A 26,301-nucleotide genomic window follows, 5' to 3' on the forward strand; every position below is an offset into this window, starting at 1 on the left:
TGTTAAGTGGCATAAAAGCCATTTGCAAACACCGGATTGGATGCTCCCAATAAAATCAAAAGACCTGTCAAAAACATTTCAGAAAGTGTTTGTGTGATTAAACAGCTGGGTGAGTGCAGCTATTTTGAATAAAAGATACTGCTTTGAAAGTTAAGTTTGCATCAAAATGAGGAAACAAATGCTCAAACTCTGGGATATTAAATATAAAACCAAATAAAGCAAAACAGAAAATATGTGAGAAATAGAAGGTCAAATTAATAAAAATTACCTTTCCTACTGCATACCCAAGGAAGTAGAAAATCAAAAGCAACACACACAGCTTAGAGAAGATACATCACCGAGGCACTCCATGGTTTCATTTCTGCATCTGTGCTCTCCTTGGATAACGTGCCAGAGTTCTACAGGCACAGGGAAAGTCCTGTCCTAGCATGAAGCATCAGAAGAAAGTTATAAAACAAAGCTGCTAAGTGAGCAGCAACAAAACAGGAGGCTCAAAAAACTCACCACGATGAGAAGGAATTCCAGGATAAACTACTGTGAATAGTAGCTTAGTTATTTCTTGCCTAAAGCTCCTTTAGTCCCAGAGGACTTGGATGCAGCCTGAGACTGGTGTTTGGAGGAGTGCAGAGGAGGTCAGAGAAATTCATTAAACCTCTGTGGGTTCAGTGTAACATTCACACAGAACAGGTAGGAACTGCTACAAAGAGCAGGAACAGTGAGCTAAGTGTGAGTAACCACAGTGGGGAAGAGAAAAAGTGGATTTTATAAAATGGAGTCATGTCACACACGTGAAGTGCTTTGGAGGATTCAGCTCCACGCCCTTTATCCACATGCCTTCTTGCTGATATGTTTCCTGGAAATTTGATAAAGTTCCTTTGCCAAAAGGCCTTTAAAGAAGCTACTCTGACACGGGATGAAACACAGGGATGCAGGGAAGGGAGTAATTGTTATGTTTCCCATGTGGAAGTTGCTCATTAGGAGGAGATTTTGGCCTTTGGTTATTACTACCAGTGGGTTCTTCAATAAAGCCCAGATCTGCTGCCTCAACATGCTTGGTGGTCCTGAAGGGAGTAACTCGTTGGGAAGTTAGAGCTCGAGTAATTCAAATGTGGCCACGTGGCAACCAGCACATTCCTGGCTTTTGGTTTCACAGAAGACCAGAAGCAACAACGTCCATCAAACTCTTACTTGGAGTGAAACAGTGGCTCCAGAGGCTGGAAAGAAAGTGAACCCTCCCAAGGGACCCCCAAACCTGCCGGGTCAGACACAGGCACTCCAGCACCACAGCTGGCTCTCTCCAAGGGCTCCTCCTGCCTGACCCCCAGGGCCCAGAGCAGCTCAGCACAGCCTGGAGTGGGAGAGAACAGCCATGAGTGGAGAAAGGCAGCCCACAGCCTCACACAGGGGACAGGCAGGAGCGGGAAGTCCCCCCCAATAAACACGTCCCTCTGGGAAAGCACATGAAAGAACAGGAAGCGTCACACACAGCAGTGACTCACACACATATTACCCACCAGAAAAAGCTCTTTTCATTCCCATGTGAGCCCAGCTTCCAATCACCGCCTCCGACACAGCCAAAACACAACATTCAGGACCATTCTTTCCTCTTTATTCACAAATCTTTAGGATGAGGAAAGGGTATCTGGGGAAAGGCAGAACTGTATTTTCTTCTTCCTCTTTCTCGAAAGGAAATTCAAATGTCCTGGGAGAAAAAAAAGGGGAAGGATCCAGGGAAAAAAAGATTTTCCAGATTCATATGAAGAGCACTCCAGTAGCAGGAACACAGTGATGAAAATCAAGATATTTAAAAAAGTTTAACTGGCACCCTTTTGACTCAATATATATATACATATAAAAAAAATCATCTTCTGCCTTCCTTCTTTTGGTCTTTCAGTTATTTATTCACTTCTGTTCTGAAGGCGTTTGCTTTGTTTTTCCACATTTCTTCCATTCTTCTGGTACTACTGTGTCCTGGAAAGAAAAACCCCAAAAATTAACTCTTCCAGGCAACAAAGCACCTCCTTGCACAACAAAAGTGTCCCCAAACCCCTCATCTTCTCTCAAAGAAAGCTTGTCAGACAAGCTTCCCAAAAGCAGCTTATTGGAGTGACAAAACCAGTACTGTAAGGGAATGGGGGATGGAATACAAGGAAGATGGAAATGGTCAGAAAAAATGAACGTTAATTCCTGGTGCAAAAGGGATGAACAAGCCTTTTAAATTGCAGAACTGAACAAAAAAACCCAGGCTGAATACAAAGCCTGGAGGTACCTCAACTTCTACTTTTAACAGGGCCAATCCACCTGCTGGGAATCATTGGTCCACGTAAACACAAAGATCTTCATGTCCCCAAGAAGGTGAAGTAGTCTAATTTAGCACAGCAGATCCAACTTTTTGGGATTCTTTTGCCAGACACAAGCATAGCTCTTGACAGTCCATCCCTAGGAGCTGGTAACAATACACTCTTAACTCATGTGTCTGGGGTATTAGAAAACCCAGCAATGAGAAAAATGCTTGTGACTGCACACGGCAGCAAAACCTAACTTAAGGTTTGTGGATAACAAGATCCTAGGGCCACAAAGATGCTCCAAGGGCTGGAGCACCTCTGCTCTGAGGAAAGGCTGAGAGATGGGGGTCGCTCAGCCTGGAAAAGAGAAGGCCCAGGGAAGAACTCACTGCAGCCATGCAGGACTTGAAGGGGGCTTAGAAAAAGGAGTGAAAGAGATGTTTTATAGGGGCAGATAGCAACACCACTAGGGGCAATGGTTTTAAACTGAAGGAAGGAAGGTTTAGATTAGATCTTTACTCAGAGGGTGGGGAGGCCCTGGCACAGGTTGCCCCGAGAAAGCTGTGGCTGCCCCATCCCTGGAATTGTCCAGGGCCAGGTTGGAAGGGGCTTGGAGCAACCTGGGATAGAGGAAGGTGTCCTTGCCCATGGCAGGGGGTGGAACTGGTTGATCTTTAAGGTCCCTTCCAGCCTAAGCCATTTTGTGATTCTGTGATCTTCCAGGATTACTCACAGCCCCTGGTGGGGCTGAGACACAGAAAACATGCAGGCTGTGGAGAACACACTGGTGAGGCACTTGGTAACACACTACTAAAAAGCTGAAAAACACAGGCCCAAAACAATGTTAAAAAGAAGCATCCAGGGACCTGAACAGCACCACCAAACACAGTCAGGATGCAAACCCAGCATTTGTTTAGTAGGACAAGTAACAGCCATCTCCAGTTCCTCTCCAGTAACTTGCTGTAGCTTGTTCTGTGCTCAAATACCTCAAAACACTCCAGGGAGAGAAGAGACATTAACAGGGTGTTTTTCTGAGGGACATGATGCCGGATTCTTCACGTGTAAATTCCATGAAACCATCCTCCACACTCCCTGATCTGCACACAGCTGCTGCCCCCACAGTGCACACCGTTTGTGTGGCACACACTCCCACGCTGGTTTTGTTTTGCACCAAAAAACCTGAGCTCCATTCAATGCAGTGTGTGTGTGTGCCTGGAGCACTGACCACAGATGTGAGAGAAAGCAAATCCTCAGGAGATGCACCAGTGCAGCATGTTGTGCACTGATTTGTCCCATCACAGGAGCCATCCCAGATGCTCTCCCTCTTCCCCACAACAAACCAGTGCACTGAACAGGGAATGAAGCCCCCATGCACACACACTCAGAACTGGGTAGCATGCAGAATGCCAGCAGTCCTGCCTCCTACACCACTGTGGACAGAGCAAACTGGGACCTTACCTCTTGGAACGAAAGGAAATGAAGGGCTTTGAGCTGGTAAATGATCATGGAGACCTATCACACAACTGTATGGAATGGAGGAGGCTGGGAGCTGCTGCTGCCTGAGCCATCATGGCCAGTTCACTCTAATGGGAGGGTGACCCCGGGACTGGGTCGTGTTCTCAGCTGAACGAGGTGGTGCTGACCTGGCTTTGCTGCAGAGCTCTCACCACCCAAAGCAAGGGTGTAATTCAGCAGGCAGAGTGCCTGGCAGCTGAAGAACCAGAATACTGTGGATGGGAATAGGCAGTACCAGCAGCAGGATGATGAAACAGCCATTTCCATCACGTCCTCCTCCAGCCAACATTACCAGTAATTTATTTATGGGAACGATAATACTATTTAAACTAGTTTTATTTCATCACCTGAGAGCTGCTTGGTGCTCAGGACAGCTATATTTACATGTGCACATATCACCATGCAGATTTCAGACAATTAAGGAAATCACACAAATGCAATTTAGTCTCAGAGAACACGTCCTGCTAATATGCCAACCCAGCTGCAGCCAAGGACCAAAGGCCAGTAAGCGATGTTGGGAGGAAGCAGCTTCAGTTCACATATCTTTTTGCAAAAGGAGTGAGTGATGAGGTGAAATGAAACAGGCAGCATGCCCAGGAAAGGCAAAATCCAAAAAGGCCCTTACTTCCTGAAGAGCTGGTCACTAGCAAACCCCCTTTTACCGCAGCGTTCTATACTTTGCCAACCTACTGCTCTGCTCTGCAGCGATCCTGCCAAAAGGAGAGAGGGAGAGAGGTTCAGAGAAGACAGGAAGGAGGAAGGCAGCCCTGCTCCAGGAATCAGAGCCAGCGACAGAAATGCAAAAAGCAAAACCAGGCCTTCTGGTAACTTCTGTAACAAGATGGTTTATACAGTCCCCCTCCCTTCCCACGCCCACCAGTCGCCTCCACAGCTTTGCCTCAACGTGCAATCCAGTTAATTGTCACTGCACCTCAGCCTCTGAGACAGGCAGGCAGAGCCTTAACAAGAAGATGTCTTTTTGAACTTTAAAGTCATGTACAAAAGGTTTCACTTTAGCCTCAGGTAGAAGTTTTACTTTCAAATTTGCCATTGTAGTTGCAGCTTCGTGTCATTTACAGCGAAAAAGCAAACGGACACCCCCTGCAGTGGTTTGAAGCAGGTACCAACCAGCTGCATTTATGTGCTAACAGAAGCCCTGGTTAAGCAAAGATACTTAGAAATTAGCTTCATTGTATTATTTTCCCCTAAATCTGTATCCTAGGCAATCTGCATTTAATAATGATTTTATCATTACTCTTTAAAGAAAAAAAAGAAACATTATTAAATGACATAACATAGCGCCACTGGAAAGAAAATCACAGTAGGAACTGTTGTGCTAACAAGATAAAATGCCACAGTGGAGAGGCTGGATATCCAAAAGACCCAGGCTGAGAAAGCTGGAAAGACACTATGGAAAGGGTTAATTACACTAATCATCCTCCCTGCTAAAGCCATGCAAGTTGACATGTTTTAAAGACAACAAATCAATACAATCCCCCTTAAAGTTATATTTATTTTTTTTTTACATCTCTTGTCCTGGTTTTAATGGAGTGCAATCAAAAAACTGAAAACCCAGGGATATCTATGCAGATAGGTATGCAGGGATAAGATTCCAGCAGCTCAAAAAGGGGAAAGTAAGAAAAGCACAGGTCTGATGGCAAAGCAAGTCAGCAAGATCATCTTCAAAACAAAATGCCACATTAGTCCTAAAGGGCTAAAGCTGAAGTCTCACATGGAACTGTGTCTGGCAGAAGTGAAAGAGAGGGGGTAGTGTGTCCTCTGATCAGTGCACTGCACTGGAAGCTTGGGTCAGCAACCTGCTGGCTGCCCAAGCCATGGCAGTCATGAGGCACTGCACGGCAGAAAACACAAGTGTCCAGAACCAGTCCAATGCCAGTACAGAAATGAATCCTGTATCCCTGGTTATCTAGCAGAATTTTCCCTGGGTTTGCTCATGTGCATTGCCTGTTGTCTGTTGCTGTAAGGTACCCCTGCCCTACCTTCCTCCCCTTAAAACAAGCACAGTTCCTGAAGAGTTGGGCCTCTCCTGCATTTACAATGCCTTTCATAATCTAACAATATTCTAAGAGCTTGACTTACCACGTAGTAAAACAAATCTGTCAGTGAATGTACCTTGCCAAACATGGGTTTCTCATGTCAAAGCACAGACACTTCCAACCCTGTGCTGGTTGCTCCAGCTCGTGCCATGTGGCCCGTTCTCTGTGCAGGAGAGAACTGCCCTGCTCAGTTCAAGCCCTTGTTCTGGAGACAGGCAGGAAGGTGGGACTGAGCAGCCCTGCCCCACACACGAGGTCTAAGGACCCAGAGCAGAGTTTGCTGCCCTCTCAGCCACTGGCACAGGACAGCACCACCAACTCCCCCCCACTGATGCTGAAAGCAGCTCCCTCCTTACCTCTTCACAGCTTTCTGAGCCAGCATCCTGTTGCCTGCCAGGAATGTGATGCCACCTAAAATGGCCAAGTACTTCAGCGTCTGGAACATGTTGAGCTGAGTCCAGTAGACATACATGAGCCCCAACATTGCTGGGGAAAAAAAAAGACATGGCTGAAACTGCATTTCAAGGACCAATATTTGTTATCCTCAGAACAAACATAATGCCAGTCCTAAGCATTTGGTTTCTATCTCATTTCTGAAGCTCTGAATGGCAGATCTAAAGACTCTACATTATTGCCAGGGAATTATGGTGTCTGGGCCTCCACACACAAAAAACACGTGATGGACAGCTTGCAACCAACCCTCCTGTGGCAGAATTATGGACATATTATAGACATAAAGGGCTATTAAAAAAAGGAGGTTACTCTGGATTTCAATAGGGGATATTAACCTTCACACATCTGTAAGGGCTTACAGCTCTATAAAGCTTCCATGACACTCACTTGGACTGAGAAACACAAGGACATTTGGGAATCAGCAGATCTAAAGTTGTCCCAACCTGCTATGTTTTTGAAATTCTACCAAGACAGTAAATAACTGTGTGATCAAGGGCACAATAAAATTGATGAAAAAACCTGGTCCAGCCAAAAAAACAGAAGTGCTCTCATGGGAAGAGCTTTAAAGAAAAGATGTAGCCTTTCACTGCCAACAGAGTCCCACAGGTTTCAATCCCCACAGAACCTCCCTGCTCTCAGAGGATAAACATGCAATAAAGAAAGTGTGACCTCTGGAAATAAGAAGTTCTATTAAGTACAGATAAATGGTGTGAGAGAGGGGCCCGGATAATGATGGCTGTTATAAGCTGATGGCCAAAACAGGTTTATCACCATATTAACAATCATGAAAAGCAGGAAGGCAGATGGAAACAAGAGAACAAATGTTATGCTGTTATGTCATTATAGTTAATAGACCACGAGCCCATTAACCACAGGCTCTCATCTGTAACTCCCAGGTGAGGAGGTCAAACAAAGCAGAAAGCCTCTGACACTTACCAGCATGTCCCATGTGAAAAACAATGGTGCTGGGAGCAAAGCTGAAGTTGGAGATGTTGGCACCTATCTTGATCCACTAAAAGGAAGAAAACCCAAAATCTGAGTTACAACAGCCTTGTGAACACAAGCTTTTATTTTAAACTTCAGTACCTTTCAAGCCTGTTTGCTTTAAGTCCTTCAATGAACTCTCTGTATTCAGTGTATTCTCTACAGAAGCACTTGTTTACTACTGCAAGAGTAGTAATTTTGCTAAAGGCAGCACTCCTGAGCTCCTTTAGTGAAAATCTCTCCTGTTGCTTCTGACTGCCCTAATGCAGTTGCTCAAATATCCTAAACTGATGAGAAAGAACTGCTCCAAATCTAGATTGCAAAAAAACCCCAACACCTGACATTGCTATTTCTATCCAGCTGAATTAATTTCAATTTAAAAGACCAAAACAAAAAGGTAAGGTTCTCATTTTGGACTCAGACAAAAACCAGCTACAGATAAGATGTTTGCTCATAAAAACAATTGTAGTTTTTGGAGTACAAAAGACAAAGGCATGAAGCATGGGAAGCAGGAGCAGCAGCAATAAGATTTTTTATTAAAGTGTCATCAACGTGTATATTGTGAACTCCAGTGAGCAGGGGACACAACTGCCTGAGTGCCTGCTTTCAGTGAGACCAGCTAATGGGAAATTACTCTTGGAATCAGCTTCATCTTCCAAATAAGGAATAATTTAACTTGCCTCAGTGAGATTTTGTTTTGCATTAAGTTCAGAACACTGCCCTAATGATACACTGAGTAGCAGTGGATTGTTTCAACTACAGACACTCCAATATTATGTCCATAAATGGGAATCAACCTGATAGGATTAAGTAACACAGATTTTGTGATAGATTTATTATGTGTGAGGCAGAATCCCTGCTTTTTTCCTGTGGAATTTTAACATTACTTAATCTGCCCACTGTTATTCACCATCCCCAGCTGAAGCAGACTGAAGAAACCCATCCACCTACTTCCACTTGGCAGCAGTGTTTTTCTGTTTTGACTATAAACTCAAACAATCAAACCAGACCAATGCTCTGCACTGACATTTGCTAGCTGTAACTCCAGCACTGCTGTGCCAGTCATGACTAACCAGGAGCTTTAGTAAGAGTTGAACTGCCCAGTCTCCTAAAGTGACTCTGGACTGCCTGGGAAAAGGTGATGTTCCTCTGGGGCCCAGTTCACTCACCAGGATGAGCAGCAAAAGCAGCGGGGAAAGAACCAACGCTGTGAAAGTGTTGGAGACCACCGTGGGAGGCCTCTTCTCAGGTTCCCTGAAGAGGTGCTGCAAACAAAACCAACTCGTGAGTAGGAGTATTCCAACAGAGTAGCTTCTCAGCTCCTCAGAGGAGCCCTGGTGCTGTTCCCACACGTTCCTCTGGAAGAGAACCATTCCTCTTAAGGCAAAGACTGGCTCTTTAGTGTCTATTCCAGTCTCTGCACATTTGATCTCTTGCACAGTTAACTTTTCCTTGCACTCACAGAAGCACTTGTTCACTTGACACCAGCACAGATGGCTGGAATGAAGCAGAGACCTTTCTGTGGTGCTTACCCAGTCACCTGGTCAAATTGTCATCTCTGAATCTTCTCAGTGACACAAGTTGCTCTCTCACAGGTAGGACACACAGTTTATGTATTCATACTCCAGAGGACTGCAACAAAGCTCCTTCCATTAAGCAGTAACTCTGGTCTTCCTTAAATTACTTTACTTACAAATCAACTATGATGAGAACTAATAACAACAGTAGGACTAGCTGCCCATCTCCACACATAACTTTGACTGTACCTGGATTTCAGGTTTGGGAACAAAGAGGTTCTTGGACTGAACTGTGGATGGGGCATCCTCTTCTGGGAATGTGATCACAACATCAGCCTGAAATGAAATCGTGCAGCTTCATGAACTTTGACCTTAATGTATTAATAAAAGCTATTCCATTACTGTGGCCTATTTCCTTATTTGCCAATCTACCACTGACATGATTTTTACAGGCACCTAAGAAAAAGCCACCAGATTTTTTAAGAAGCAGCTTCTCCTAAACAGAGGCAGTAATACCAATCACCTACAAATAAGAATTGGACTTATTTCCAGCAGAGAGAGAACAGAAAGGTTAAACCTTGAGAACTTGCTGTGAAATTACAATCAAACTCATAAATGTTCTGCAGTTTCTGCTCCACCACATGATGAACTGGAAGTTCATTTCTGTCCTGCTGTGATGTTTACTTCAAAACTTAAAATGAACCTCAGAGCCCATAAATGGCCAGAAGGATTCTGGTTCACTACAGAGAACAAAACATTTGAGCTTTTTTCTTCCAGATCTGTACCATGCCCTCCTGTTAGTCAGACTGCCAGTAACCTCAAAACCACATCACCCCAGTTCCAGCTACATACCACATTCCAGAGGATTGGATTTTCCAGAGTGGCATCTCCAATGATCAAGTAAAGAGTGTAGGTACCAGAGGCAGAGTCAAATTCAGTCTTTCTTTCAGAGGTATCCAGTTCAAATTTGTACACATTCTTGTTATCTGGTTCTGCAACAAACACCACCTCCTGGCCAGTCTTCTGGTTGTGAAGTCGGACAAAAGTCTGAAAGGAACATTGTAACATTCAAGGGCTTTTTCAGCCAACAATCTATATTAAAAAAATCAGAAGTGTGCTTTTACAGTGCAGGCTACCTACCCTCACTTTGTTGAGTTAAATACGACACAGCACCAGAGCCAGATGTTTCATTTAACACACACAAAACAATCTGAATCTCCCATCTACTGAGATCAGTGATCTTCACAGACCATGTCAGAAACATAAGGCTTCTCAAAACCTATCAAATCTTTTCAAGAGCAATTGTCACCCGAGGTGCTTCATGATGGAACATCCTGGTGTCACAGCAATGACAAAAATTCGTCCTAACCTGGTGAGGGATGAGTTCAGCTCCACTGTTCACGTCTATCAGCTGGAAGGATAAAGCAAAATTCTGATGGCTGTCAGCAGTGAAGGAGCCTTTGGCTTTGGCTGGGTAAGCTACCCTAGGAGTTAAAAACCAAAGAGGACTCAGGTGAATCTCCAAGAGAAGGTCTGGCACTGACAGAAATCCAGGCTCCTGTCTGGAGCCAGAGCTGCCCTTAATGGATCACACCCACTGTGTCATTTTACCTGGTTGTTTTTGGTGCAATGCTCTGATCCTTATCCACAGTAGAAAGATCTACATTAGTAATCCCAACTTCCGTGGAAACTTTTACTTTCAGCTGCAACAAAACACAACAGAAAATTACTCAGAGCACTCTACATACACCAGTTAGGGTGAAGTTCACTGCAGATGCTTCTGTCCCCCTTCAACAAAGAGGGTCTTACACTAAGCCCAAGAGAGAGCCTAACCTGAACAGAATGATCTATAGCAATTTACCTTCTGGCAAAGCTCCTGCACCAGTCACTAACCCTAAGCCACCCTCTTCCTTCCTGCACAAGCAGCCAGCTCTGCAGACTGCTTCCACCAGCTCCTCAGGCATGCTGGAATTAGATGGCCTTTGGAGAACTGTTTTTAATGAAACAGTCCAACTATCCAGATCCAACCAGTTTTCCTTTTGAACTAGCAGAAACGAGCTATTAAAGATTACATCACGTGTGGTACAACTTCAAACTGCTTGTGCCTTTGGACTTCTGCTTTCTGGACAGCAACTGGAGACGAGTGGTCTCCAGACAGCAACCAGCTCTGCCTCTCTGGGCTCCTAAAGCCCAACAGGTTTCTGCTGATTTTATTACCAGCAGGCCAAAGCATTCCTGCAGCCCTGCACTCTGTTCAGCAAGCTTTCCTTCAGGGCCACAGCATTTATCATTCAGTGCTGGGCAGCCAATAAAGCCCTGCCATTTATCACACTCCTTTGTGCTAAGTGCAGTATAAACTCCAAGCAGAGAAATGACTTCCTGCCCTCTCCCCAGCCCCAAACCACAGCCCATGTAGGCAGTGAGCCTCGGTGGGTTTGACTGACTTCAATCCTTCTCTCAAACATAAGCAGTTACTGCAGCCCATAGTTTTTAATTAGCACATTTGTTCTCACAGCTTACAAATGCTCCCCCAGAGAATTAAAAGTTTCACTGCCAAGATATTTTTCATCTTATACTACAATTTGTTATTACAGGTTTGCTCGTGTGAACCAGCCCCACACCCTCAGCCTGAAAAATAATTCACAGGGAACCTGTGGGAAAAATATATAAAAACATTAACCAAACCATTCAGGTCAGACTTCAAACACAACCATCTTGGCAGTTCCTTTACAACAAAAAGTGTAATTTAAGAGAGAGGTTACCCTTGAAAATGGGTCCATTAATATGCAGATGATTTAAGCTAACTTTAGCAAAGGTCTACTTTGTTCCAGGATGGGAGCAATGAAAGATGGACTAATGAAATATTAATTTAAAAAAAGTTACGTGAAGGCAAATCAGAGCTGCTGCACACAGCCCCTCCAACAGCACAGTACACAAACATCTCTCAAATATTTTAATGCCAGGAAATGTCATCTCTGGCAGAGTAATAACCCACTGGTTTAGCTCATTACTGTCAAAACGATGGTGCATTAAGGACAATTAATGCTAATAACAGTAAGGAAAAAAAGCAGTTCCCCAGCAGTCCTCCCCCATAACAATGTGTCTTATTAGCAGTGGTTCTCACAAAGCTGCCAGTGCTAATACATTCCTGGTGGTGCCTCCGTGTGCCAGCACCAGCTTAAGCACAACAATCCATCCCCTTCTGACACCCCTGAGTGCCATTACTACTGCACTGGCAGCATCAGATGGATACTCAGAGTAAAGGTCAGCAGCTGTAAATAAATGTCTTCTTCCTCCACTCCAAGCTGAGTATTGAGTATGTTGGAAGATTTGAAAAGCTAATTGTTTCCTTAAATAGGTGATCGAGAGCAAAAATTAACCCTGGGAATAGAACTCATTGGAGAGGAGCATTCTCAGCTGTTGACACTGAGGTGATTATATGAACAGTCACTGAGGTCACACTCTGCTCACTGTAACAAGCTTGAGGAAAGGAAAACTGAGCATTTATATAAAACTGTATTTCAGAAAGATTTGGTCTAATAGCTCTGGCCACCAAAAAGGTGGCTATGTATGCATGAAAAGAAGAGACAAAATCTTCAGTATATACAGTTCAGAGATGCCAAAAGACCCCCTTGACTCTTTTCTAGGGCTCTAGAGCTCATACAGACAACAGTACTCGGCTTCCACACATCAGGCAATCACCAGACAACTGGTAGCCAAGCGTTGAGATTTACTGGCTCAAATCTGGAATGCTCTGAAGAACTAACACTCTTAATAATAATTTTTGCAAAGCTACTTTGGGTTGCCACATAAACACTTGCATTGTTACCCTTTGTTCATACGCTGTCAGATCAGCATGTAAGTGATAAGTCAGGTTTGAAATTTACACAAATCCCTTTTGATCATATACTAATCTGGTAACTGGTCATAATCCTGAGTCAAAACCCAAAGTATTACAGAAAAACATGTGATAAAAATCCCATACAACTAAGCAACATCCTTCATGGATGTAAATAAAATGCTGTTTCAGCAAACAGGCACAGAATTTAAATGCCATCAAAGAGCACACTCACCTCCACTTTGTTAGCAATAAATCTCTTATCTCCATCTACACTGATAGAGAAGTCATAATATCCACTTGCAGGTTTCACATTCATGAAGTTCAGCTCAAAGAAATCCCTGTAACAAAAAAACCCAAGGTGTTAAGAAGCCTCCAAATATGGGACACTAAGCATAAAACTGACATTGCGAAGTGCAGCAGGAAGAGAATTCTTCAAAGCTGCCCCAAAGTCAGAAGAACATTGGAATTTCCCACTCCCAATCAAAAGAAAAAGCAACAGAAATTCACCATCACTGTCCAACGTGCTCAGTCACCCCTCACCAACAAAACACAACCACAGCATTTTGAGTTTTCCATCACACAAACATTTTTCTGGTGGAAGAATACATAAGGAAAATAAGTCCAACACTGATTAAGTAACACCTGTTTGCCTTACCAACTGAAAACAATCTTATTTTCTTACCCTGACAGAACAAATGGTGTCTGTTGAAGGATAGTGGCTTTGCTAGACACAGACTTGGCTTGGTCGAGCTTTACAGAAGCTTGAGTCAGTGGCTGGGACATAACATTGGTCACTTGTAGCTACAAGAGAAACATCAGCATTTCTGTGAAACCCACTGTCCCAGGAAGAATGCAGGAGCACAGACAACTCAGTACCTCTCTGTACTCCAAACCAGAGTTCTCCCTCACCCACCATCCTGGATTCCCTTGTTCTTCCTCACATAACAGGGAAAGGTGAAGCTGGTAAAAGAGCTGACTGACTTCTCAAGGAGTGTCTGGTAAGCCCTGGTTAAGCAGAGATTCCTAAGAATCACTGCACAAAAGCACTAAAGATCTACTGGAACCTGAGTCCTGGTATCACCTTACACAGTCAACCCAGAGCTACAATATTACAGACTGAGCCAAGCTTAGGGCTAAGGACTCACCCTGAGTATGGGCTGATGGTGAGACACAGCCGCAGGGCCCTCGGGGACAACGATGACAGGCAAGTGGAAGCGGTTCTGGGATAAGGAGCCTGCAGCACAGGCAACACTGAAGGCCTCTGAGAGTGTCTCAAAGTTCTTCTTGCTAAAAATTGCATTCATCAACTGGATAATTTGATCCTGAAAAAGGAAAAGAAAATCACATGTAAGCACCGGCAGCTTACCACAACATTGCAAACTGGCTCAGTGTAATGTTATTAATAAAAACATCACTCATAAAGACTGTTTAATTTTCCATTTGCTTTAAAAATAATTCAAGTTATTCCAGAGGTAGTTAATTTTGGGTTACCCCATATCACGTGTGCTTTCTTATTCTTGGCTGGGAGGTTCCAACCACAATGGCTGTAACTGTGCTAGAAACAGGCAAAACCAGAATTGGGGTCCACCTCTCCAAAGGATGTGTTTTGGAACAGAAGATGTTGTCAGCTCAACTACCCAGACTGCATGTGGCTACAAAAAGACACCTTGGCTCCAGGAGCTTTACAACTGTCTTCATACAGAGGAGCAGGACCAGGCTCCACGTCCTGGCTACCTGCCAGGCTAGGAAGGCCACGGAGCAGTGATGCAAAGCACCCCAATGGCTCTGGAAGGAGCCAGTCTAGACCCATGCAGGCTTATCCCCTTAGGCTCAGCAGTGTCCTCAAGCTAAGAGGATTAGCCTTAAAGCAGTACCACCAGGAGCACAGAGCCAGCTCTGGCTCTGGGGTGTGCCAAAGCTAATTTGTTCTCTCCAAAGGAGGAGTGGGACTGCATCCCCCCAGCTGGTTTTGCAGTCTGACTCAGGAGGGTCAGTGCACCTGTGCCACACTCTGCAGGCTATGCCTCATTATTCAGCTTCTTCCATCACTCCCTGCCAGTCTGGAAAACAGGGACTGGCTACCTGCACTTTGATCCAAGCAAAGGATTGTGGGCTAAATTCTAATCAGAATGAGTACAATCAAACATAGTCCCCAATAAAGCAACAGGCACACAACTTAATGACCTACAAAGAACACTTTTAAATGAAATCCACTGCATCTCAAATTTTCACCCTCCTGCTTGTACTGACCAGCACCAAACAAAATCAAAACTGGAGAAAGCATTCAGACAAATGCTACAGAACCCCTGCACAGTGCAAATCCTGCAGTGTTTTTCATTTCTGTGGAGGGTATGGCAGCGCTCCAGACACGAATCAGCAACTGACACTATCATTAAAGTTGGGGGGGGGGAAGGGAGTTATTTTTTCAAGTACTACATACTGTTTTTTAAAGACAGTTTTGTGGTATTCCAGAGGCACTCTCACTATTTGCCAGAGATAAAGCTTTTAAGCCCCAACAGCACTTCCGACAGCACAATTCTGAAACAACACTAAACAATCTTCCTTAACTGGCCTTTTCTTTTTAAGTATCATTTGGATGCTGACAGTTGGAATTGTGTGTAGCAGAATCACCACCTCAAAAATGACATCAAAAGTACTTTGCATTAGTTTGTTTGGCAGCAGTGTGGAAGAGAGCCAGGAATGAACTCAGGTGTCTTACACTGGCTTCAGTCTCAACCCTGCCACTTCAGCTCATGCTTAAGGGAGCTGTGATTCTCAATCCAAAGTACATCTAACTCCTTTAAAAATTACCTAGTGGATGGCTTGCAGTAATGATTTCTAGCTCAACCAAATTCAAAAGAAATTTCCAACACTTTTATTTTAGACAAGTTTTTGCTTTCCTTCTATACATTTGAAAAAGAAAAAAAAAAACAGACTCCCTATGAGATGTCCCTTTTTGCTGAGTATGCTCATTATTTTTTCCAGCAGGAATTCTCCCTGGTTACACTGGGCTCTTGCACTGCACAACAGGGACTGGGCAGATCCTTTCTGTGAGCTGGAGCGTGCATGGGAGGAAAAGGCAGGTACAGACCTCCTTCACTGCTGGCTCTGTACCCACGTGGTCTGACAGCTTGTAGGCAGCAGCAACAAACAGGGCAGTAGTCTCAATTCCTTCTTCAAACTGCAGGTAAACTCCACCCAAGTCATCCAGGCGAGCAACAAGATCCTGACAGAAAGAGTTATTAAAATTTAAATTGCATTCTAGCAGATCCACAGAAGTTACCTCTACTGTTAGGCCTGTAATCAAGAATTACCTGTATGGGATCACTGATATATTTTGTAATAGTCATTTAGAAACAGGAAGAAAGAGAAACCTCCAGCCTTTAGTGGATTTAATTATAATTAAATGTCATGACTTTCTATGTTTCAGTCCACTGTGAAACAGATAAAAGAATTATCTGCTTGAAAGGAAGGGCCAAGCCAAGCCATATCATGCAGCAAGCAATTAGCCAGGTTGGTTTTTCATTTTGTGTTTCACATTAATATATATTTTAGTACTACAGATGTCTAGCAAATTTCTGAATAATTAGAGAGCATAGTGTGTTCCTACCTCGATCTCCTCAACAATGCTACTTAGATCTGCCTGCTGGGACAAGTAAGATGCTGTCTCCAAAGCCTGGATGGTTCTGAAACAAGAACAAACAAAACCAAACAAGTGTATGATTATTCCTTCCTTAAAAGCCAAACATCATTTAAATCAAAAGAAACTTCATTTCCTATTCTGAATGAAGTGTAAAACAACTGTTCCTGCCTTCAGTTGACTCAAGACAACGAATCTAAAGTTATTTAGCATGAACTGAGCATTCACTACAGAATGTCCCTTTAGCAGCATCAGCACTGCAACAAACTCATAGATTCAAAGGCGGAGAAGAAACCAAACTTTGATCCCTGCACAGCACAGATCCCAGACTTACTACTGAGGCTTCCAGGAATCCATTTTCTTTAGTCCACAAAGCAAATATTAAAGTTTCCCTTTCTTCCCCAGCTTTTAAGGGATGCTTTATTCTCTTGTTTTACAGTAAAATTATAAAATTCTTGGGTGATAAATGCCAAGATGCCTTCTGCTTCATTTGCAAAATCACACAGAAAATAGTCCCAAAACATATTTTTCCCCAGAGGAACAATAATGAACTGGAAAAATACATCAAATGAAAACACAACACTCTACTACATCTGTATTACAACCATTAAGTGTTAAAATATTCTTTACTCCAAAATCCAACTGCTTAGAGGATGAACAACGAATCATTTCTGTCAGAGACTTACGCCAGCACATTTTCTTCTTTGCTGAGACGAGCAGTAAGAGCACTAAGAGCTTCCTGGGATGCTAAAGGAAGGCCAAAGCCACTCAGGGCACCAACAGCATGGAAGATCTGGGTGATGGAGGAATCCTCACTGACAGCTGCAAGCAGCAGCTCCCTGGTCTCGTTTGAGATGGTGACCTGAGGAAGAACACAGAGATTCACACTTGAAAGAAACACAGCCTCTCACCGCTGATTCCCTCCTGGAGCAAAACACTGGTGAGTTACTGTAAGCTTTTAGGAAAAAAACCCCTTTATCATTCATTACCTTTCAATGTAATTACTGAAATCCCTAAGTTTTGCTGTCAACTATCAGTAAGTCAGGGTAATCCAGGATTCAGATTTATCCTGGTAACGTGCATCACATGGCACATAACATGCTTTTCACGTGGCATCACATCACTGTGTAGCGGTGTGTGGGACTGATGGCAAATGGGGCTCAGATAACCCACCCCAGTTCAGCAAGGGTGCTCTGCATCTGTATCCAGCAGTGTTCCAGCACCAGGGTTCACATCCAAACAGTCTGTTATCCACCCAAAGAGTCACTAATTGACATGGGTCCTGAGAATAAAATGTGCTGCCTTTTTTCTTAGCCACCAGTGTTTAACTGAAAAACATCCCCTCAGAATCACCCTGGACCAAATACTTGTGTTGTATCTTTACACTTTGCCTTGTGTAGATTATGCCCAGTATTTACCTAAGGCATAACAGAGTACAACCCACTATAAGAAAGCAAAAACAGAAGCTATGCACAAAACCAACCAAGAAAAACATCAAGGCAAATATTTGCTCATCACATCGGTCTGCAGAGCTCAGGGCTCCACACTCACCTCACAGCCAGACAGGACTCGGATGGACTGGGCAGCATAGAAGAGGGATTCAACACTGCTGGAGTCCACGTGAGACTTGATGAATTTGCAGGCAGCCTGTGAAACAGAAACAGAAGTTAACTCCATCCCTGGAAAGGTGATGGAACAGCTCATCTCTAAGCACAGGAAGGAAAAGGAGGCTATGAGGAGTAGCCAGCACGGATTCAGCAAGGAGAAATCATGCTTGACCGATGTGAGAGCCTTCCAGGAGATGACCTTCTGGAAAGCAACTCTGTGGAGAAGGACCTGAGGGTCCAGGTGGACAGGCAGCTTCCACGAGCCATCAGTGTGCCCTGGGGGACAAGGACCCTGGGATGCCTTGGGAAGAACCCTGCCAGCTGGCCAGGGAGGGTGACTGGAACAGGCTGCTCAGAGTGGCTGTGGAGTCTCCTTCTCTGGAGACAAAACCCATCTGGACATGATCACACTGTGCAGCCTGCTCGAGGTGAAGCTGCTGTAGCAGAGGAGCTGGACTAGATGATCTCCAGAGGTCCCTTCCAACACCAGCCACCCTGTGATACATGTTCAAGTGTTACACATAGCTGTTCTTTTTCACTACCTCCACCTTTTAAACAGTCTAACCCCGTGAAGAAGTGCGCTGTCCAGGAAAAAGCCTCACCACTAAACCTCAAGAACAAATAAATAATTACTGTTTACCTCCAGAAGCAAAGGCTGTGCTATCATGAACTAATAAAAAACTCAACCACAATGACACAAAGGAAAGCAGCAATTCCCAGTGTAGCCCACAGGTGACCAGTAACCTGCCACAGCAAGGAGTAAACCACAACATCTTCAGGAAGCTCAGAGTTTATGGTGCAAATGTGCAACACTCAAAAAGAAACTAAGACCAAATGGTTCAGAACCCCTGTTCTAATGAATCTATGAGGAAAGAACGCACTTGTATTTACAGCCCATGTGCACAAGTAAACATGACTATGCATATAGAGCAGACGTGCCTGTGTGAGGAGGTTGTTACACAGAAACCCCACAATATTTAAACAAGAAATGCACAAAGACATAACACAGTAAGAATCATGTTGATACCACAAGACTTTGTGGTGCTGGCACACAAGGGATCATATTTTATAAGCAGAAATGGTGTGACCTGGCTGAATTCAGTACTCGAACTGAAACAAACTGATGAGAGCTCTGTTTAACAGGACAGCAAGGCAAACATGCCACAGGCAGGGAAATTCTTCACAAAGAGGTTAAACAAATACTGATACGGAGGAGCGAGCCCTGCAGACACCACTTAGAAGGCAGGAAGTGTAGGAGCGCCCGTGGCATGTTACTGCCCGGAGAAAGGCGCAATTTATGCAAAGAGCACATGTACGAGAGCCGGTAATTACCACTGATTTCTCCGGCCTTTACTAAGGACATTTACATTTCCCACACGGTCCTGTCCAAGCAGAGCTCGCCGGACACTTTCGTTACACCTCGTCTTTCGCTGCCGAGCTGCAGCCCCTCAGCCCCGCTCACCTTCTCGTCCGCCACCCGCACCCCGAGGCTGCCGAGCCCCACGATGGAGTAGTAGGCGGCCCGCACGTCGGCGAAGGGCCGCTCCAGCGCCGCCCGCAGCCGCGCCAGGTCGCGGGCCGTGAGGCGGTGGCTGGGGGCGAGGGCCCGGGCACCGGCGAGGAGGAGGAGGAGGAGGCTGAGCGCCGCCGCCACACGCAGCCGCGGGCCTGCAGAGAGACAACTGAGTTAGTCCGGGCCCTCCCCGCGGTACCGAGGCCGCGCCGCCCGCCCCAGCCCGGCCCGGCCCCGCCGTCCGCGCCTCACCCGGCGCCGCCATGATGCCGCCCCTGCCCGCGCCACGGCACCGCTTCCGCCCCGCGCCCGCCCCGCCCCGGCGCGCACCATCGCTCCACCAGGGGGGCAGGAGGGACGGCATATTTTACGAGAGGGGCCTCAGCCCCGCGCACACCCGCTGCGAACACCGAGAAACTGTGACAGAGAGCGGGGCGGGCGGGGAGCGGGGCCGCGGTGGGGCCGCGAGGCAACGAGCAGCAGCGGCGGCTCCCCCCCGGGCGGCGGGAGTGGTACGGGCCTCCCGGCGGCCCGCGGGGGCGGCCCCTGGCGGGGATGTGGGCTGCGCTGATTGGCCAGGGCGCCTTAAAGGGGCCGCGGCGGGGTGGCGCGCGGGGTGCGGGGTCTGTATCGCGACACGTGATGTCGCGACACGCTACGTTGTGTCATTCCCTGGCGTTTTCACGCTGTACACAGCCATGCCGAGCCGTACCAGGCCATGGCCTGCTGTGTCACACCGTGTCGCGCTGTCTGTCGCTGTGCCGTGCCATGCTGTCGTTGCACACACCGTGCCCTGCCCTGTCGGACTGACACCGAGCGCCCCAAGATCTGAGCCAACAGATAGTTGTATCTATAGCAATACAGATACAACAGCAAATAGGGGGTCGAGTACTAATTAACAAAAAAGTTATGTAATTTGCACACATCAACATGTGTGCAAGCCCCTGGGGATGGGCAGGTGGGCCTCTGGGTCCGTGTCCCCACAGGGGACACAGCAAGCCATGGGTGACAGACACCCCTCCCATGCTCACTGCCCTCCTGGAAGGCCTCAAAATTTGGGGGAAAGGGCTGTGCTTCCTCCTGCAGAGGGCACTGGGAACTTGTGCTTTTTGCTTTCTGGGAAAGATCCCCTGGAGCTGGTGCAGCTCCCACTGACACACCCACCCTGCTGCCTCTGCTCGCCCTGGGGTTTGGGGCACTTGGTGTAATGGGGGCAGGGCTCTTGGCCTTGCTGGGGGAAAACAGGGAGCCATGGAGCTGCTTAATGTGGAAAAGCCACTGCTGAGAAATCAGGCTGGTCCCTGCTCTGCCCTTGCTTCTCTCTCTGTGCTGGAGTGGCTCCTCTTTGGGTGACACTGAGGTGTGGTGGGGAAGGTTCCCTGATGGTTTATAAACCCCAGCCAAGATGTGCTGGCCACAGGTTGGTTTCCACAGGCCCAGCCACCAATCTCACCTAAACCCTCCAATTATTGAGCCCGAACGTGTTTGACCACCTCAGCACAGGAGATGCTCATGGCACAGATGGGTGCTCATGGCACCATCCATCACGGATGGATACAGGCACCCATCTCTGCTCTGAGCATCTCCCACGCTGAGGATGCTCCCTTGCACTGGGTTACTCCTCTCCCATTCTCCCTGGGAGATGTAGCTCCTCTGAAATGTGTTGCAAAATCCTGTCACTGAAGCTTTCCTGGGGGAAGGAAAAAAATGTCCTTCATCAGAGTGACTAATTTTGCTATTTTGTCTGAGAAAAGGCTTTTGCTTTGCCAAGTTGGGTTTGCATCACATCAGTCACATTTTGCAGTAACCGAGTGACACATTTTAGCCAGCTATGCTGGCATTTCCCATTCCACTGCCCTTCCTGGAGAGAAACCGGGCAGAGGGGAAGATGTTTTGCCCACAACTGGAACAAAGCCAAACTCAAATGAACTTAAAATCCTTTGGGAAATGGCATTTCTCTTCTGTTCAAGCCATCAGATGAGTCTTTGCCCTTGCCCTTGCCCTACTCTAGTCCACATGAGGAGATGCCCACACAATCCCTAGGGATGCTGGGACCCCTCCAGCAGGCTGCAGGGTGGCTGACCCCAACACTGCCCTGGGGGAAGGTTCCTCAGGGACCACAGGGTGTCTGGCTGGCTCCAGTGCCTTCTTCCAGGGCTGAAACACCCCACATGCACCAGCCCAGCCTCAAGAGGAGGCTGGAGACCCACAGCTGAGCTCTTCTGCTGTGACAGATGGAAATGGGAAGGCTTTTTTTTTTTTTCGAGATGAGAGAGAAAAAGCTAAAGGCCACTTGTGCAATTAAGTGCCTTAAATGTGGATTTTATTTCAATGTAATGGGATGGTTATTGTGCATAAGAGAAGAGCCAGATGGTTGTTAAAACCACATTTACTAAGTTCTAATAACTGTGCATTTGACCTGCAGACCATCAAGAGCTGCAATCCCTCATTATAAAATACCTTGGGAGTGTATTTTATACACTCACCTGGGTATATACTCTCACCTGGGGCAGAGCCTCTGGTTGGTCCTTGCTGGGACCTTTGGACAGCAGCACTCACTGTTCTGGGCAGGATTTGGCCTCGGGGCACAGCTCTCCAGCCATGGGGTGCTTTGCCTGGCTCTATCTGAGCCTCAGCTGGCGATGGTGACAAGGACAGAGGGATGAGGAGATGTGGAATACCTCTGCCAGCTTGGGCAGAAGGGCCAGGGCACCTCCATGGGGTGCAGGGTAGTGGAAGGTCTCTGAACACCTGGGGCAGAGCTCTCCTCTGCTGTCCCACTTGGTGCCAATGGATGTGGAAGAGGAAGGGGGGAGAGTGGATGATGGAGGGTGGAAGATGGAGAATGGAGAATAGTGGGTGGAAAGTGGAGGGTAGAAGATGGAGGATGAAAGGTGAAGGATGGAAGGTAGAAGGTGGAGGCTGGAGGAAAACTCTGGGAAGAAGCTGGGGTGTGGCTCCTCCTTCTGCCCCATGGGAGCTTTGCTTAAACTCGTGCAGGCAGGAATGGGGTGAATTTACTGCAGGTCCCATCCTGCACTGCCTCCCCACACCTGGTGCATGCAATGCACAGGATTCAAGCAGCTCTATCCCTGTGTTGGCTCCGAGGAGGGCCATGCACAGCACCTCTGGGCTGGATCTGACCCCCGTGCATTCAAGGGGAGCCCAGGACAAGCAGGGGAGGGAGCCCCCAGACCTGTGGGCTGTGTTGTGGCATCCCTCCCCCCAGCTCTGCCTGCCAGCAGCACAGCCAGCCTTCCTTCTTTGGTAAAGGCTCCAACAATTCCCTTTTTAGGCTTAATACCACCAGTCCTGGGAAGGAATGGGAGCGCGATCCCCAGCCCGGCTCTGGGTGGAGGGGCTGCCCGCAGGGACACAGCCCCTGCTCCAAGTGCCTGCAAATAGCTTTCAAAGACAGCCCTTCTTCAAGGCTTTCCCTGGCTGGCAGCTCCTGCCCCACTGAAGAGGCACCTCTGGTCCCTGCTCCATGGGAGCTCAGCTTCCCAACCTGCATTCCCACGAACACACCTCACCCCGGCCAGCATGAAGGTATTGCTGTGCTGGCAGGGGCCTGCTTTCCTTATTACTCCTGGAAAGCTCTCCCTGATGAATCCCAGCTGGGAGACTTTTTTTTTTTAGGTCTTAATAAATTGTTGATATTCATTTCTCTGCAGAGCCGTTTGTCCTCCCCTCCCCATCCCACTCCGTGCCCCACCAGCCACCCTGGCAGGAGGGATGAAGGGCTGCCAGGCTGCCTGAACCCAAACCTGATTCACACCCCTGAGTTCCCCATTCCTTTGGAGCACTGCCTGCTGTGGGGCTCTCCCAGTTAGCCCAGTCCCTCTAGGGGCAGAGAGCTGGGAGGACTGGAGTTGGCAGTACCTCCAGCATCCTGCATCATCCTGACAGCATTCCCAGGACACAGTCCCCACATGAGCCCTGACAGCATCATCTCCTGTTAGCAAAGGGATTTACCAACAGCCCCCCACTCTGTGCCACCCCAACAATGCAACCCACATCCCAGCACCCCCAGCCCTGGGCAGGGGGATAAATGGGAGCTGGGAACAGGATGGGAACTCATGAAAACCTTCAACAGAAGGGTTTGTTTGCATTGTTCTCATTGTACATGTTGAAATTCCCCTGTTTTCGTGAGATGATGTCAGATCTGGGCTCCTTGGCCAGATTCCCTCTGCTGGAGAGAGGGAGATGGAGTGAAGGAGGTGGGAGTAGCAGCAGAAGCTGTGAGGAAAGGGAGGCACCCATCCAGGACACCCAGTGAGCTCATACACCACCCTCTCCATTGCATGAGATGAAGTGGACAGGTGAAATGTTACCACTTGACCTGCTGCTTTTCCTGGGTCACTTTGTGTGAAAATCCCTCCCAGTTATCAGAGCTTACCTCTCCAGGGGTGGCTCTGGAGGCATTCCCACTGACAGCACGTCCCTGCCCCACCTGGCCCCCAAGAAGGGGAGAATCATCTCTCTCACAACACCCTCATGGACCTGGCCCCATGCAGAGGTGGCTGCTGAACCCTTGACAGCTTGTTTAGATACAAAGCAGGGGGAAAGGGAACTGCCAGTTCTGCCTCTGTGAGCCCATGGAAGAAAAGCAAAAAGCTGGCCCCGAAAAGCAGCACTTCCAGCTTGGCTGCCCCAAGGAAGCCTCCCCCACAGGCAGCCCCCAGCAGCTGCCTGGGGATGTATCCCACCTCTCAGGCCTGGAGATATTTCCCATGTATTTGGTACAATGAGCCACACACAGCTCCTGGTATTCCCTCCTTTGGGGATGTGCAAGAAGCCCAAAGTTGTGCCCCTGATGTGGGGAAGATTTACCCATCTTCCCCCCACGTGCCCTGGGAACAGTGGCTGGGGAAGCTTATGGGTGCTGTTGGAAACTCATCTCAGCCAACTGCTCCCTAGAAAGGCTGGAAATCCAGAGGTTTTGGAGCTGGAAAGTCCTCCAAGAGGTAATGCTGGGGTCCGTGCTAGATGCACTCAAACTCTGGGAGCAGCAGCTCTGAGATACAGCTCAGCATCGAGTTCCTGCCAGGGCTGTGGGTACCACTGCTGAGCAGCTCCAGGCCTCCCTCCAACCTCCATAGTGTCCAGAGATGAGGAGTGTAGTTATTCCCTGCTCCTACAGCACTTTCAGTGATGAAATCCCCAAGGGTGAGATACTCTGGCACAACCCAAAGTGTCTCCAAAAGCCTTTTGGAAAGCCCTGCTCAGAAAGCAGGGAAGGTGGATGGCGATGGTTCAGCACAGGCTCCAAAGTGATGCTGTATCACTGGGGGTGAGCTTGGGGTCCTCTCTCTTGTAGATGAGAATAAAGTCATCACCACCCCTTGCACTGCCTCCTGCAATGGGTGGGAAGGTCCTTCCCAGTGTCCTCCTGACAGTCCCAGAGAAGGGACATGGGCAAGTCACTGGCAAAGCTTTGTCAGTGATACAGAAGCAGCAGCCAGCCAGGGAAAGGATGGGATGCTGAATGACTGGAGAAGGCCCTTCCTTTGGCTTTGGCAGCACGTGAGTGTGGGCAGAGGGTGCTGATGGGCATGGGGAGGACTTGCCACAAAACCCCTGCATGTGTTAGAAATCCCAGCTTAGTTGATAATATTTCCCTTCTGCTCCAGCTTTCCTCAAGTCCCTAAATAAGAAAAGTGGCCCCAGGGAGCGCTCAGAAAAACTGTTAAAAATAATTTAAAATAAATCAGAACAAATTAATGCAGAGAGATTGAAGAAATACACCCCAGCTTCACAATTCCCAGCCTCCAGTACTGCCTGTGCCAACGCTGCTGGCATGGCAGCTGGGGCTGTGGCATGGAGCTCCAAATGTTTCTGAGCCCTTTTGGGAACAGCTACTCGGAGATTTCCTCCTCTCCTGGCTGGATCTGGCTCTCTCTGCCCCCCAGCTGCCTGCAGGCAGGGAAGCAACAGGGATTTCTTTGCACCAGACTCGTGCAACGATAGCATTGAAATTCCCAAAAAGACATTAGGAGTGGGATCCTGCTGAAGGAGGTGGATATTTTGGGGCTGGAGCAGCAGCGGGGGTGTAAGTCAGCGTGGTTGCCACGCAGCTGCTCCCGGTTACACCAACCCGGCTTGGCCCTGGCTGGGATGGAGCTGGCTGATGGGTTCTTCTGCCGCCTCCCGCCCCGCTGTCCCGGGGGACTCGCCGCTCCTGCCCCGCAGCCGGCAGGAAGAAACTGGTTCCCGACTCTTTTAGCAACTGCAAGTATCAGGTTCAGTTTCCTTTGATTCCCGATGTTTGGTTTGTTCTCCTACTTCATAAATATTCAACCGCCAGATGCTTGAAAAAGCGCCTGCGAATCCCCCCGCGCGCCGGTGGGAGCGGCGCCCGCGGTCCCTGGCCCCATCCTGCCGGGATCCATCCCCGTGGCCAACGCACAGGACAGAGCCAGGGCCAAAGCCGACAGCTCGTAAACAAGCGCGGTGCCGAAACGCGCTCCCCCGGAGTCGGGTACCAGGGATACAGAACTGCTTGAGGGGGTGGAGGCCGAGAACTTGATGCCCTAAACCACAGGGAGGGCTCTGGAGGGACATTCCCAGAGAGCAACGGGGGTGCAGCTGCTCCCTGTGAATCCAGGTTCTGTATGCACTTGCTTCCCCAAGTGCAGTGCCTGCTCCCTCTCAGTCTGAGGGCAAAACCTGAGGCGTTCCCCAAAACCTGGGGGTGAGGCAGTTATCCATCCCATGTGCCCACTCAACCTGTCACCGACTGGGGACACACACCTGCACCACCAGCACCAAATCTACAAAGCTCCAGCGTGCTGGGCACCCCCACTGATGGCTTAGCCAGGGTTGGAGGGATCAGGAAAAAATGGAGGGGAAAAAGTAAAACCCCAGAACCCTACAATACAAAGAGCTC

General features: G+C 47.6%; 1 protein-coding gene across 2 annotated transcripts; it reads right to left on the reverse strand.

The window, feature by feature from the left end:
• Positions 1-1,587: 1,587 nt before the first annotated feature.
• RPN2 (ribophorin II) lies at positions 1,588-19,700 on the reverse strand. Of its 2 annotated transcripts, XM_027646038.1 has the most exons (18): positions 19,665-19,700; positions 19,362-19,567; positions 17,844-17,939; positions 16,979-17,154; positions 16,263-16,338; positions 15,744-15,878; positions 13,798-13,974; positions 13,335-13,453; positions 12,885-12,990; positions 10,423-10,514; positions 10,181-10,295; positions 9,664-9,858; positions 9,061-9,147; positions 8,464-8,559; positions 7,247-7,322; positions 6,214-6,343; positions 4,426-4,510; positions 1,588-1,971 (listed from the first exon to the last, which is right to left on the reverse strand). In XM_027646038.1, exons 1-17 carry the CDS (start codon positions 19,675-19,677, stop codon positions 4,459-4,461), a joined length of 1,947 nt encoding a protein of 648 aa, XP_027501839.1. In that variant the 5' UTR covers positions 19,678-19,700; the 3' UTR covers positions 1,588-1,971; positions 4,426-4,458. The 2 variants fall into 2 exon arrangements, with proteins under 2 accessions (XP_027501839.1, XP_027501840.1); XM_027646039.1 differs by lacking the exon at positions 4,426-4,510.
• Between the last annotated feature and the right edge of the window lie 6,601 nt (positions 19,701-26,301).

The sequence above is a fragment of the Corapipo altera genome, unplaced genomic scaffold, assembly GCF_003945725.1.
Source record: "Corapipo altera isolate COAL_440 unplaced genomic scaffold, ASM394572v1 64, whole genome shotgun sequence".
Lineage (NCBI taxonomy): Eukaryota > Metazoa > Chordata > Aves > Passeriformes > Pipridae > Corapipo > Corapipo altera.